Raw genomic sequence first — 15,181 nt, forward strand, 5'->3', positions numbered from 1 at the left:
GCAAATTGTGTGTCTGATAGTCTGCTGAGTTTGCATATTGAACGTTTTTTATCCTTTGAATTTCATGCCTACGTATTTCCTCCATTAGTGTAAAAAAGTAATCTTGGGCCCTAATGTTTTAGCCAAGTAGATCATCTTGGAAATATACACCCTCAGTGGGAAATAATTTTTAAAAAACATGTAGTAAGCTCTTCCAGTAAGTAAAAGAATAACATTGTTTAGCTCTGCCAATGATTTCCGTGGCAACTTACACAAGTGCTTTTATGGTTTGCATTATTTAACCCTAATTAGAGCATCCTCTGACACATAAAGTCAAATACACTAAATACTTGAAACCAGAAACAAGGAAACCTGAAGGTTTGGCACGTTGATCCATTCAGTGTGCCATGTATACAAGTGCTTTGTAGTTTTCTAGTGTAGTTAATGAATAGGATGCCTATAAAATGCAACATGACTTTTGTAGGTTTTGAAAAGTAGGTATTGGTGAGGACACCTGACACCATGGGGACTGTTGTCTTGAGAATCAGCTCTGACCACCACATGCAGGTGCCTGTTTGTTTTCTTTCCTAAAAAGTTATTTGCTCCATTGAGTGTTGTTTTGCACTCAACACAACCTTCTGCATGTGGACGGTTTTAGCTTATGTTACTTTATTGCTTTTGTTACTTTAGCTATAGTAAGGAAATTATTTATTTTTCTGATTCCCTAGGTTAATGTTCTTTCCAACATAAGATGAAAGGTAAATAGTGGAATCTTTTTTTTCTTCCCTAAAGATTGGCACCTGAGCTAACAACTTGCCAATCATTTCTTTTTCTTTTTCTCCCCAAGTCCCCCCAGTAGATAGTTGTATACTTTTAGTTGTGGGTCCTTCTAGCTGTGGCATGTGGGATGCCACCTCAACAAGGCCCCATGAGTGGTGCCATGTGTGCTCCCAGGATCTGAACTGGCAAAACCTTGGGCCACCGAAGCGGAGCTCGAGAACTTAACCACTTGGCCACGGGGCCGGCCCCCAGTGGAATCTTTATTAAGGTACTTTTATAAGAATCTTAGGGGTGGTTAAAACTTATGGGATGCAGCAAAGGCAGTGTCCAGAGGGAAATTTATAACTGTAAATGCCTACATTAAAAAAAGGACAAAGATCTTAAATTAATAGTCTAACTTTACACCTTGAGGAACTAGAAAGAGGAGCAAGTTTTAAAAAGCTTTAAAGCTCGCAAAAGAACAGAAATAAGCTTAGAGAGGAGATCAATAAAATAGAGAATAGAATAAGAACAGTGAGAACTGATGAAACCAAAAGTTCTTTCTTTGAAAAGATCTACAACATTGAGAAACCTTTCACTAAACTGACAAAGGAAATAAAGAGAACTCACAAATAAGTAAAATCAGAAAGTGGGGACATTACTACCAACCTTACAGAAATAAAAAGGATTGTAAGAGAATACTCATGGGATGCAGAGAAGGCATTTGACAAAATCTAACACCCTTTCATGTTAAAAACTCTCAGAATACTAGGAATAGGAGGGAGCTTACTCAACATGGTAAAGGGCAATTATGAAAAACCCACAGCTCCCATCATTCTCAATGGTGAAAGACTGCAAGCTTCTCCCTTAAGACAGGGACAAGACGAGCATGCTTGCTGCTGTGGGCTGAATGTGTCCTCCCAAAGTTTATATGTTGAAGCCCTACCCACCAATGTTATGGTATTTGGAGGTGGGGCCTTCAGGAGGTGGGTAGGTTTGGATGAGCTCATAAGGGTAGAGTCCTCATCATGGGATTAGTGTCCGTGTAAGAAGAGACCAGAGAGCTACCTGCAAATCAGGGAGAAGGTTATCATAACCCCACCATGCTGGTACCCTGATTGCAGACTTCCAGCCTCCAGAACTGTGAGAAACAAATGTCAGTTAAGCCATCCACTCTATGGTATTCTGTTATAGCAGCCCCAGTTGACTAAGACACCCACTTTCACTGCTGTTCAACATTATACTGGAAGTTCTGGCCTGTGCAATTAGACAAGAGACGGAAATAAAAGGATCCAAATTGGAAAGGAAGAAGTAAAACTCTAACCACAAATGACATGATCCTATATATATAGAAAATCCCAAAGAATGCACAAGAAAGCTACTATAGTTAATAAACAAATTCAGCAAAGTTCCAAGATACAGATCAACATAAAAAAATCAGTTGTTTCCGTATACCTGTAATGAACAATCTGAAAGGAAATTAAGAAAGTAGTTCTATTTATGATAGCATCTAAAAGAATAAAATATCCAGGAATAAATTTAACTCAGGAAGTTAAAGACTTATACACTGAGAACTACAAAACATTGCTAAATTAAAGATCAAAATAAATGGAAAGATAATCCATGTTCATGGATAGGAAGCCTAAATATTAAGATGTTGATATTACCAAAAGTGATCCGCAGATTCAGTGCAGTCCCTACCCAGATTCCAATAGCCTTTTATGCAGAAATAGAAACCTGAATCCTAAAATTCATATGAAATTGGAAGGGAACCCAAATAGCCAAAACTATCTTGAAAAAGAATAAAGTTGGAGGACTCACACTTCTTGATTTCAAAACTTATTACAAAGTTGCAGTAATCAAAACAATGTGGTACTGGCATAAAGCTAGAAATATAGACCAATGGAATAGAATTGAGAGTCCAGAAATAAGCCCATACATCTGTGGCCGTTTGAGCTTTGACAGAGGTGCCAAGTCCATTCAATGGGGGAGAGACTAGCCTTTTCAACAGATGGTGCTGGGACAACTGGGTTTTCACATACAAAAGAATGAAGTTGGACCTCGGTCTCACACTGTGTACAAAACTTAACTCAAAATGGATCAACTTATTCTTTCCCAAGCACAAGGCTTTTTCAATATCAGAAAAGATAATTAAGGTGAAAAATCTTTTAAAAGGCATAGAGTTCTTTGGGAACAATACATTTTTCTGTGTAGTTTATTCACTCTACAAATATTTATTAAGCAAAAGTGATGTGACAGTATTCTGCTGTAGACACTGGAGATACAATGGTAAACAAACCCAAACTTGTTCCCAGCTTTAATGGAATTTACACTTGAGGGGGAGATAGACTTTGATAAAATAATTCCACTAATGAATATAAAATTCCAATTGTGATAATGTGGTGTGCAAGAAAGCATATGTGCTATGAGGGCTTGTAATAGAGGAGGAGACTTGCTCTCAGGGAAGACTTCCCTGAAGAGGGGGAATTGAGCTGAGGGGCAAGGGATGAGTAGGTATTAACTGAGTTAAGACGGGAGGGGAGAGCTTCTCCTAGCTCCTAAGACGTCCAGGTTTTTGTTCGTCTTTCCACAGACAGTAGTGGGCTTAACAATGGATTTCGGTTTATCTTTTGTTTCTGACCCTTTGGCTACAATGCTAGCGGCTGTTTTTTGTCTGTGTGTTCCATCTGTCTCCCACAATCTCAAAAGGGCTGTGTGCATGGAGAGTATTTAATAAATGGGCGTTCATTGATGCAAAGTATTTGAGAGTCTGCTAGCAGTTAAATTTATGTTTCAAGGTAATAAAATCCTGAGGCAGTTAAGAGTTTTCCCTGTTGTTTTTTTAATTTGTCTTAATTTTTAACCTCTTAGGATTAAATAATGACATTATTAGGCAGCTACTTTTAGATAAAGTATGATAAATAATGGCTTCTTCATAAATTATGCTCTTAGAACCTGTTTATATTTTGATTTAAAATAAAACTTTTGTTCATAATTTAACACCTCATTTTGAATTGATATGAATTGGCTTATGTAGTTTCTGCCAAGGAATTAATATGGACCTTCTATAAAACACTGTCATTTGTAATGAAAATGCTTTTAACTTACATTGCTGTTGGCACTGATAGGTACTGCTAGAATGGTAGCCGAGAAGGAAGTTGCATTTAAACTTGGTGGGAGCTCGTTGATGCCTGAGGTTTTATAATGCTTTCTGTGGGCCATTTAATGCTGGCAACTTTAATTCACATGATTCATAATACTGGAAATTTAAATTCACTCTTAATTGAAAAGTGAAGTTACTTAAATTCTTTAAATACTAACCTTTGGGAAAATATCTGAAAAATAAAGGCACATATGATTTTGGTGGCCCACTGCCAAAAGATTATCATTTACATAAATATCTCTTTCAGTAGAAGAGTTTAATGTATTGAGCTCAAAAGGTTAAAATAGAGACTTCAATCTGGAAACCAGCAGTAGACTGTTGGCTTGTGAACAGCGGTATTGTTCCTCATATTGAGAACACTGTTCACATTCAAGCTTAAGCAGAGCTGGCATTAAAATTCAGTTAATTTGTTTCATGTGACTTGTCAGCTGTGTGTTTTTATCTAAATCTTTCTAGCTTCTCTTAGAATTTTATGTTAAGCTCCTGAAATAGATGAACTACCTTTTTAACTGTTTAAGCTCTGATATTTTGGCCACTTGTGCAAATGATTTTGTGCAGCCATTCTCCAAGTTTTCCATTTCATTTTAGATATATTTAGTAATCAGTTTGAATACCATTTTAGTTTGTTAAGAAGTAATCCCATTTGGGAGGGCTTTTCTATTTCATACATGTGTGTGTGAGTCCATAAAAGGGACTTCCCGAAATTCATTAAGACAAAATTGCTGTCCTTCTTTTCTCACCAGCACCCTACCCTGTTCTTTTCTTGTTTGTTAATTTTGTTCTCTGGATTTTCCCTTAGATGGCTTTTACTATTTGGCTATTAGCCAAGTATTTGGTCTGACCAGTAGAGTGCTAGTCCCAAAGAAATAATATAGCTGTAACTAATATTACAGTAAGATCCCATTTCACTTTTTGAAGGGCATGAAAATCTTTCTGCTCTTCTGAAACTGTACCCACTATAATCTAACAGTTAATATTCTTGACTAACTGGGAATTGAGTGTTTTGAAGATATCTCCGAATATACAGTGATTTTAAAGCAGCTTTGTGAGGTATAATCAACATACAATAAACTATGCTATTTCAGTTGCACAATTCCACAAGTTTTGATATACACATGTACCCACAAATTCATCACCACCATGAGAAGAGTGGACATATCTATCACTTCTAGAAGTTTCCTCCTATTCCTCGGGAATCCCTCCCTGTTTCCTTTCTCTCCCACATCCCTGACTTCACAGGGAACCCTTTATCTGCTTTCTGTCACTGTAGATTGGTTTACATTTTCTAGTTTTATAAAAATGAAAACATCCAACTATGTACTCTTTATTGGCTGTATTCTTTCACTCCACATAATTTATTGTGAGATTTATCCATGTTATTGCATGTATAAATAAGTATATTCCTGTTTATTACTAAGTAGTATTCCATTATATAGATATAGCACAAGTTATTTATCTCTTCAACTTTTAGTAGACATTTGGGTTATTTCCAGTTTTCTCATCTACCTCCTTGTCTGTTAAGCTCTCTTTTGCATTTTCCATCCTTTCATCCCTCTATGATGCATTTTTACTTACTGCGTCGTATCAGCACATTGTCTGGCATATAGTAGGTTGAACCATATAGAATTGTCAATATTTGACCATTTTGACCTATAAAAATGGCAGTTTCTTATAGTTCAACATAGAAGTGCTTACTAAGTATTTTTTAATGAATGAGTGTTACTTGTTTTTACATTTAAGGCTTAATTGTTTACGTATATAAACAACTATGTAAAAAATTCTGTATAATAAAAAAGGCTAAGTGACACACTATATTAGTAGCTGGTTGGTAAAATTATGTTTTTTTCCCTCTATTCTGTATTTCTTTGTCTTATATATATGCTTATACAGTAAGCATGTATTACTTTTACGATAGAAAAGAAAACCTTTTTTGAAAAGGAAAAATTTGTGCTAACTTTTTTTAGTTTGTGTAATTTATTTAAAAATTATTCTTTATTTCTTCTTTTTGCAAAGGCAAGAACCATGGTATTCTATAATAAACATGGATTTTAGAGCCAGTCAGATTCTCTTTCCTAGTTGTGTGACTTTAGGCAGGCTGTTTAATTTGTCTGAGGCCCACTGTCCTCATGTGTAAAATGATAACTTATTTAACCGTCATTGCGAGGTAATCATCAATGTGTGAAGTGCCTGGTATATATATGTGTCAGTTTCCTTGCTCTGGTTTCCCAGCCTAAGGTCTTACCTTTGGGTAAAGGCAATATAATTCTGACCCCACACCTGTTACCTTAGTAATTTTGTAACTATACCATTTATTTTGTTCCTTTTTCTTTCCTTAAAAAAATTTTTTTTTAAATGAGAGCAAGATGTGTAATGTGTTCTTTATTTTTTAAATAACAAATTTTAAGTTACATGCAGAATTTGCCTTTCTAATAGTGACCTTAATGACCTTTTTCATTTGTTTCTTGTTTGAAGAATATCAAAGAATATTCCAACAACTAAAGATGTTGAGCCACTGCTTGAAATAGATGGAGATATAAGAAATTTTGAAGTGTTTTTGTCTTCAAGGACCCCAGTTCTTGTGGCTCGAGATGTGAAAACCTTTTTGCCGTGCACTGTAAACCTAGACCCCAAACTGCGGGAAATCATTGCAGGTGGGTATTAGTAGTAAATGGAATTTTCTTCTCTAAAGTCCTCAGAAATTTTCCTATTTCTGTCTTAGCTATGTAAGTTTCTTCTGCTCCATGAGAAATCAAGAAATAATGAACCAGCCACTACACAGAAGAAGTAATGAAACTGAGGATGAGGAGGCTTGACGCCCTTTTGGGAATGTTAAGAAAATGTTATTTGTTAAACTCACTTTATTCTGTTTCCCAACCCACACACCTGAATCCTTACTTTGGCATCAAATTCCTTTTAACGTATAGTCACCACTTTAAGATGTCGGTTCACTGTAATTTTTCTGTCACCAATCTCCCGTTCTTAACAGGACCGGAGTGGTGAGAAAATCATCATATTGCTTTTTAAGTTTTAACTTAAATTTGTGGACTGTAACTTGGAGACAGTGACGTGAAGGTTTTGGAGTAGTTTAGATTGTTCTTGAGTCACCACCATACACATGCACGCACACAAAACCTTTATTGAAACACACTGTCTTTGGTATATGATACTGGCACTGCTGACCCACCTTTGAGTTTTCCAGGAATTATGAAGAGAGAGCCTTACACTACTCCTACATTTTTTAAGATACCTGTTATAAAGCTGATGTCACAGGTGTGTTTTGTGACTATGGCATTGTTTGTTGTTGTTCAGAGGCGGATGAGTCGTATCTTTATCTTTTGCAAACCCCAGGTCTTAGCTAATGTTGTCTTTATTAACTCTACACAATTGTGAGTTGTTAGTAGTCGGTAATACTTATGAATCATAAGAATTGTTAGAATACCACAAACAAACAAATACCTTAGAAAGTCAGAGAAAAATATATAGTTCTGGTAACTGAAGAGAAGAATCTAGATGTTGTGACTTTTCAAATGGTGAAAAACTACTTTTTATGCAAAGTAGTTGGGCTTTTCTTACTAGAATGTCTATGGAGAATTCAAGATTCCCTGTCTACTTCTGTGAGCCGGTTGGAATCCCTGGCAAGAGTGGTAAAGTCATGTTTCTATCTGGTAATTAGAGTAGGAAGTGGTAATTGGGCTAATTACTAATGCTCTATTTTCTTTTGCCTTCTGGGATGTCATTTAATCTTTTAGATGTTCGTGCTGCAAGAGACCAGATTAATATCGGTGGACTGGCGTACCCCCCGCTCCCCCCGCTGCCCTTGCATGACTCTCATCCTAGACCCCCGTCAGGCTACAGCCAGCCTCCGTCCGTCTGCTCTTCCTCCACATCCTTCAATGGACCATTTGGAGGTGGGGTTGTGTCACCACAGCCTCACAGCAGCTATTACAGTGGTATGACAGGACCCCAACATCCCTTCTATAACAGGGTAAGGAAGTGCTAGAATCTTTCATTTTAAGAATTTGTTCTAGGGAGGTATCAGAAATTTTCTGCTTATGGAGTCTATTATTTTGAAATTGTACTTTAGTTTTTTAATATAGGAATAATGTTAAGTTTGAATTTATTGTATATGATATTTTAAAAATTAAAAGAATTTTGAATTTTAGTGGGTTTTAGATCTCAGTTGAGTCTGAATATTAGAGATGCTTTTTGCTTTTATTTGTTATCTTGATAAGAAAGTCAAACTCCACAGGGTCAGCAGTGACTATCCTGTGCTTCAAAGGGAATTTCCGTATTTGTTTATAAACAAATGTTCCATTTGTTATATCTTGTATAATAATTTATATTGGCATTTAAAATAATGATAAATTTCTACAATAGTTCCATAAACCTGTATTTAATATATTATAGCTTTTAAATGTGAAATAGTGATGGAAAATACTGCTTGTATGACTCAGATGTTATTGCTAAATGATAGCAGCAGAACCAGTTTTCTAAAGTTTTATTTCAAGTTATCTTTAGTGATGTATAATTGTTCACTTAGAATAAATATGATAATTTTCTACTGGAAAAGATGAAAGCACAGTTAGTTATCAGTGGTATTCAGACCCTATCAAGTTTAGTAGGCCCAAGCTATCCTTACTTTAATGATCTTAAATACTAATATTTCCTATAGGAAAATGGAGCATGAACCCAAGTATTTTGCTTTCTGGGACTGTAGTCTAGGATCCATTGTAATTACTTATTTTTGTTGTCTCTCTCATTAATCTAATTCTTGAAAATATAGGGGCTAGTATTCATAGAAGCCAACTGCATGCCTAAATAAATTTCATATGAACTAGGAAGAAAGAGAAGTTTAGAATAAATGTGGCAAAGAAGGGATTCCAGAATTTAAATTTTCAGTTTTTGAAAAATGTTGGCCATATAAATAATCAGGTACACCATTCATAGAGGTCCTTTGAATGCTATCCATTCTTTTGCTCAGACAAGGAGACAAAGGTAGAACCATAGCATTTTATAATGTATTCCATCATTGTAAACTTTGAGGGGTAGGTTTTTATTTACTAGTCGTAAAATCTGCTGTAGTGTTACGTAAAATGGCTCAATTGATCATTAGATGACAGTTGAAGTTTTGAGACCAAGAAGTTTGAAAAAAGAAATTTTTACCATACCATCTAGGCTGAGACCTTGTGTTCACTAACTTTATATGAATAACAATCATGTGATGCTTTAATAGCATTTTATTATTTTTAAAGCATTTAAAATTTTCTCATGCTTTTAGGTCTGGTTATTTTTTGCTGTAGTTATTTGAAGTTTTTAGTCTGAAAAGCACAATAATTTTCTTAAAATGGCAGGAGTGAAAAAGGTAGGGGAAGATGTTCAGTATAATGAAGCTTAGTGAATTTTAATCTTTATGTTTAGCCCATATAATCTGATATCTCCTTGTTTATATGAAACTGGTTACAAATAAATACTACAGTTATAGATCTCATCTAAATGATGGATTCCCCATTAAAAAGATATTCTTTCTTATTTAGGAAATAGAGTAAACTCTAGGGTATAGGATATAAGGTAAATTCTAGGAACTTAGAGTAACAGTGTTCCTGGAATCCATGCTAGGATGTTCTCATATAATCGAGACCTTTTTTGGTCTCACTTAAAGCTAATCTTTTTTTTGTAAAGAACAGTATTCTATTAAGATGCTATTCTACTTTTTTAAAAGAGATTGTGAATTAATATTTGTAAATCACTTAGAACCAGACACATGGTAAGCCCATAAAAATGGTATATGTAAAGAGATATTCTTGTGTCAAATTGTAAGGTGCAGAACTTTAGTTGCTTAAAAAAAAGCTTATATTAAATCAACAATATAAATAAATAATCTGTCTTAAGTTTGGGTTTGATAGCTTATAGAATATGAGTGAGCCTTTTTTCTTTTGTTTTGTCATTTGCATCAGCAATTTGGAGTTGCATTTTATTGGCTAGTTTCATTTGGTAAATCTCATTACACTTTGATTTCTGTAATTGTTTACCCCTTCTTTTGTTACGTGTTTTTTCCATAGCCATTCTTTGCCCCATACCTTTACACGCCAAGGTATTACCCTGGCGGTTCCCAACATCTCATCTCACGTCCATCAGTAAAAACGAGTTTGCCCAGAGATCAGAGCAATGGCCTAGTAAGTATAAAAGGGTAACTAAAGTGTAACCCAATAAGCAACATAGGCAGCGTTCAAGTTTGATTATGTCCTTTCTGGGGTAAAAGAGCGCAACTTATTTTGTAAATGGTTTTAAGAAACATAAGCTGTTACTAACAAAAAATTTATTTTGTTTTCATTTCTGATAAATATCTATGGAAGGAAAATGACTAGCCTCAGTGAATAAATGCTAAGTTGTTTGCAGCCAGAGTTTCTGGCTTATAATGCAGTGTTTGTTACCAAAACTTTTAAAACTAAACCTTTATATCTATACTAATTTCTAATATCTTTTTAAAGGATATATTTATATATGGTATCTGTATATATATGTTAGCCCTAGGGTATAAAAATTAGCATATATTAAAAGAACATTTTAATCTAATGTCAGAAATTAAATAGGAAAAAGGAATTATTAAAATATACTGTTGAATCTAATCCAAACAAAATACATTTGTGCCTAGAATATTAGGTGTTCCTGGTGGTAATTAAAAATTTAAAAAAAAGAAATTCCCTGTTAATATATTTTTATAAATTAGGAGACAAAAGTTATAGAGCTTAAACTGTTATTTTTGGGGGCCGACCCCGTGGCTGAGTGGTTAAGTTCTCGGGTTTAGCTTCAGTGGCCCAGGGTTTGGATCCTGGGTGCAGACATGGCACCACTCATTATGCCATGTTGAGGTGGCGTCCCACATGCCACAACTAGAGGGACCCACAACTAGAATATACAACTATGTACTGGGGGGATTTGAGGAGGAAAAAAAGCAGGAAAAAAAAAAAAAAGAAGATTGGCAACAGTTGTTAGCTCAGGTGCCAATCTTTAAAAAAACCCAAAAAACTGTTATTTAAATTTTTAAATGTTGTCACTAAATCATCCCATTTGCAACAAGGTGGATGAAACTTGAGGGTATTATGTTAAATGAGATAAGCCAGACAGAGAAAGACAAACGCTGTATGATTTCACTCATGTGGGAGATAAACAAACACATGGACAAAGAGAACAGATTGGTTGTTACCAGGGGGAAGGGAGTCGGGGTGGGCATGAGGGGTGAAGGAGCACATTTATATGGTGACTGACAAACAATAATGTACAACTGGAATTTCACAATGTACAAACTATTATGACATCAATAAAAACAAAAATGTTGTCACTGAAGGGAGAAATCTAATCCCATCCAGGTTTTGGTGTTTTATATTATTATTTTTACATCGTGTTCATTCATCATCCTAGTTTGGCTCACCCCTCACCTTTACCCACACTCTTGTTTTGTGTTGTTAGGAGGTTATCAAGGAGGATGCTGCTGAGGGGCTTTCTTCACCCACAGACTCCTCGAGGGTAATGAGTAGTCTTGTGGTGTGGAACTCGCGCATCTCATTGCTTCTGCAGCAGTAACGACTGTCTGAATTGTGATGACGGCAGTGCACTAACTCTGCGTCTGTGACGTGATGCGCAGCTAGTGTAGAGTAGCTGAATACTAATAATCATAGTTCATGGATTAATGTAAAAGCTAATGTTTAACTTGACCCTTTGTTTCCTCCTGTTTTTCCCCTTTCTCAATGACACGGGGTGGGGTTTTTTATTGTCGGGTAAGGAAGGGGCTTCCAGCAGCCATCGGGAACATTCTGTTGGTGGTATTTGTTCCTCAGTGTTGACCTCTATTTTCACCTTTGCCTGTTTTTCTTAAGCCTGCAGTTGGTGCTACAGACATAGAATACTTTTGGAAATATCCCAGATTGCCCTTGAGATGACAAAAAGGCATTATGAGCTAGATGGTGTAAACCAGAAAGGATCTTTAGTGACTCATTCTTAATCTGAGTGGCCACAGTTTATGAAGCATTCGTGTAAATGCAGTACTGCCTTTCTCTATCTGTGTATTTATTAAAATAAAATTTCCAGATAAACACAGAGCTAGTTCAGCATGTAAAGGGCATTATTAAAACCTTTTTGTTTTTGGTCCAACACTTTAAGATGGGTTTCTTTAAAAAAATAACTTATATAGGAAGTCACTTTGGGTATTTATTGCTCAAGACTTTGTATTTAATAAGAAGTATGTTTAATGTGATGAGCCTTAAAATCTTCATTTATCCAGTCATGGTGGAATTGAAGAACCCGGTTTGCATTTTAACTCCTATTGATTTATTTAAAGAATGTTATGCCCATGTAAACATGATCGATTTAATCTAAAGCTATGTTGAAATGTGGCATAGGAGTGAGAATTAATGTGCTGAAATTTTGCATCCTGAGAATATCCATAGTTTTTTAACTTAAAACATGCATTTGGATAGGCAGGAGTTTTTTAACTTTAATTTTCTCTGAGTTAGTGTTAGTAACAGAGAGAAGAATCATTTTGGTGTTTTCATGGCGGAGTTGGTGATTCTTTTTAAGTCATTAACATTTTAGCTGAAGCGCTTGAGTGACTTCAATTATCCATGAAATGGTAGACACAACAAACCATAATAATTCTCTTTTGGTGTTAGGGGAATCTTTAATCCATGGCTCATTGCCCCTGTGTGCAAGAGTGACTTTTAGTTTAGCCAGAGAGCCTTTAATGCATAGATTCATGCATGCAATGCAATTCTCTGAGCTGAAATTCCTCAGCAAACTTTTGATGAAAATCAGATACTGTGAAGAATTTGATGGTCTTAATGACACAGACATGCTGAAGTAGTCGCTGTGCCCATGCTTAAGAGTGTGGACCAACCCTTGTAATTAAAACGTGGCTGTAGTTTCTTTCAGAGACCAGTGAAAGAGCATTAGGCAAATTTTGAAATGAGTTTTTGGGGAAGGGGAAATAGTGCAATCCTCGAGATGTGTTTAGAAGCCCAATAACAAAGAGTAAAGATGCTCTAAATATGTTAGTGCCTTTGTTTAGTAAAATAACCATACTATTTGCTATTCTTTTAATATTAAAAGATAGTTTTGTGATCTACTTAGTGAATAATAGATGCTTACTGAACTTTCTTTGCTTTTATGGAATTAATAATGACAATAGCACGTAAAATTTGTTTTGTAGAACACTAGTAAAAGTAGACACTTAGTTCAAAGCCAAATTAAAAGCAGTGGTGGAAATGTTGAGAAGTGTCTGTACATGGAACATTGTTTGGGATCTTTATAGCTGAACCAGCGTAGAAGTAGTTAATATAAAAATTACTTAGCCCTTCATGGCTTGTATGGCTTTCTAGTCCTGTAGTAGAAAACTCTCTGTATTTCTGGGATAATAGGACTACAGACTGAGTCCGTCTGTGCTCACTCAGCTGTCCCCTGTGTGCAACACTTGATGACAAGAGCTGCTTCTAGATAAGTCAGAAGCTACACAAACATTTTTGGAGAAATTGTCATTGTAGATGCAGAATATAGAATAATAAGGTATAGATACACAGATACAGAATAGTAAGCTAAAAACAAAACAAAACAAAAAAACCCACCAAAAAAGCCAGATTATAAAGAGTTAACTAAGTATAGTCTTTTCAGTTATGGAGGGGGTCCCATATTTTTTTACCACAAGGAATTTCTGATTAACCTTTATAAAGCAGATCCTTATGAAAATAATTTAGTTTCTTCACATTAAGGGACATTGTAATAATTGTAACTTATAAAGGCCAGCCAAGGACTTATCAGATAAATTATAGATATGTCCAGGTGTTTCACAAAGGTGATGATGTAAGCCTTTGTGCTAGCTTTTTTTCCTATAATTTTATAATAGAGACAATATATGCCAAATCTTATAAAACTGGGAAAAAATGTTAATGTTGGACTCAAGATATGCTCCGCAGAATATTAGAGCTAGAAAGGGCCAGTGTTTTTCAAACTTTCAAAGCAGAGAAGCCTTTTTTAGAAATGTAGTCTTAATCAGAACTCCAGTTTACGAAACCAGTGAAAAAGACCTCTGGCCCCACGTTGGACTTGCCTTCCCTCTCGAGGATCCTCAGAGAACCTGTGATGCAGTCCTGCTCCACAGCATGGATTCGAGGCTCAGAGAGTCTGAGAGACTTACCCAAGGTTCACAGGTGGGGAGTGCTAGACGTGGAGCTAGAATCTGCGAGGCCTGTATCACGCCCATTCTTCAGTATCGTGCTGCTTCTTTGCTGCTGTGCATGCCTTAGTCAGGTATCTGGGCTTTCAGGTTAAATAGACCCTGGTAATTAGCTGTTTGCCTTGGACAAATTACTTAACCTCTCTGATACTCAACTCCCTTATGTGGAAAAACAGACCTACCGCATCCATCCGATTTAAGGATTACTTAGTCTTAGCAAACTTTAACTATTTAATTATTTAATAATAATTATTATTGTTACTACCCCAAAGGCCAAATTCTGTGGAGCTTTAGAGACTCAGAAACTAAAACTGTTTGGTGTTAAATAACCCTTGTCTCAGTGATGGGAGTAGTGCATGAATACCCAGTCCGTTTAGATTACCTCAGCCTTTTGTCTGTTGATGCTTCTCTGACCCAAGAGGTGTCAATTGGTTTGTTTTCTTGGAATTTAAAAGGATCTCTCAGTTCTTTGGATGCTGCAAATACTTTGAATTTTTAAAGCTCTCCAGGGGGCTTTTCCTCAGTGGCTTTGCCCTCTTCCAGTCCACTTCCCACTGGGAAGCAGTGGCTTCAGACCCTTCTGTGACAGTGAAGGGAAGCACCCTTTGTGGAGGACCTGTCTTGAGCCAGGTGTCTTCAGTGGCATGTTGCTATGGTATTTCAAAGAGTTACTCTGAGGAGTCCTGTAGTCTGTTTTTATTTAAAGTATGGTGTTCACAGTGGTAACTGTGTTTTTTCAAAGGAAGGAGTGATACAATATTTCTTTACACTTTTATCCTTCCTTGAATTATTTATTTAGCATCTAGTACTACAGATGCCTGTGTGATCATACACTGGGTCAACAAATCTATTGAATACCTAGCAGGCACTATTCTAGTGGGATGCAGCAGTGAACAAAACTGATGGAAATCCTGCCCTCATTGAGCTTATGGTCTTGAAGGCTGCCAGGGGGAAGTGGCAGCACTAAGGCAAACCCTCTTGACCTTCTCTGCCATAGCGTTTACTCCATACCTTCAGACACCCTCATTTAGGTCACTTTTATACCTCGTTGAAAAGGT

At 36.1% G+C, this 15,181-nt stretch overlaps 1 protein-coding gene across 25 annotated transcripts in view; it reads left to right on the forward strand.

Annotated features, from left to right (window-relative positions):
- Nucleotides 1-15,181, forward strand: part of KIDINS220 (kinase D interacting substrate 220) — a 114,055-nt gene that overhangs the window by 80,512 nt on the left and 18,362 nt on the right. For 13 of the 25 annotated variants that reach the window (XM_070512645.1, XM_044771907.2, XM_070512648.1 and 10 more), the window contains exons 23-26: nt 6,374-6,552; nt 7,651-7,886; nt 9,961-10,074; nt 11,369-11,425. In XM_070512645.1, the coding sequence (XP_070368746.1) occupies nt 6,374-6,552; nt 7,651-7,886; nt 9,961-10,074; nt 11,369-11,425 (586 nt within the window). Of the gene's footprint in view, nt 1-6,373; nt 6,553-7,650; nt 7,887-9,960; nt 10,075-11,368; nt 11,426-14,010; nt 14,342-15,181 lie in introns of those variants that run through there. The other 12 variants (XM_070512651.1, XM_070512649.1, XM_070512644.1 and 9 more) reach the window with 3 other exon arrangements.

This window comes from Equus asinus, chromosome 6 (genome assembly GCF_041296235.1).
Source record: "Equus asinus isolate D_3611 breed Donkey chromosome 6, EquAss-T2T_v2, whole genome shotgun sequence".
Classification (NCBI taxonomy): domain Eukaryota; kingdom Metazoa; phylum Chordata; class Mammalia; order Perissodactyla; family Equidae; genus Equus; species Equus asinus.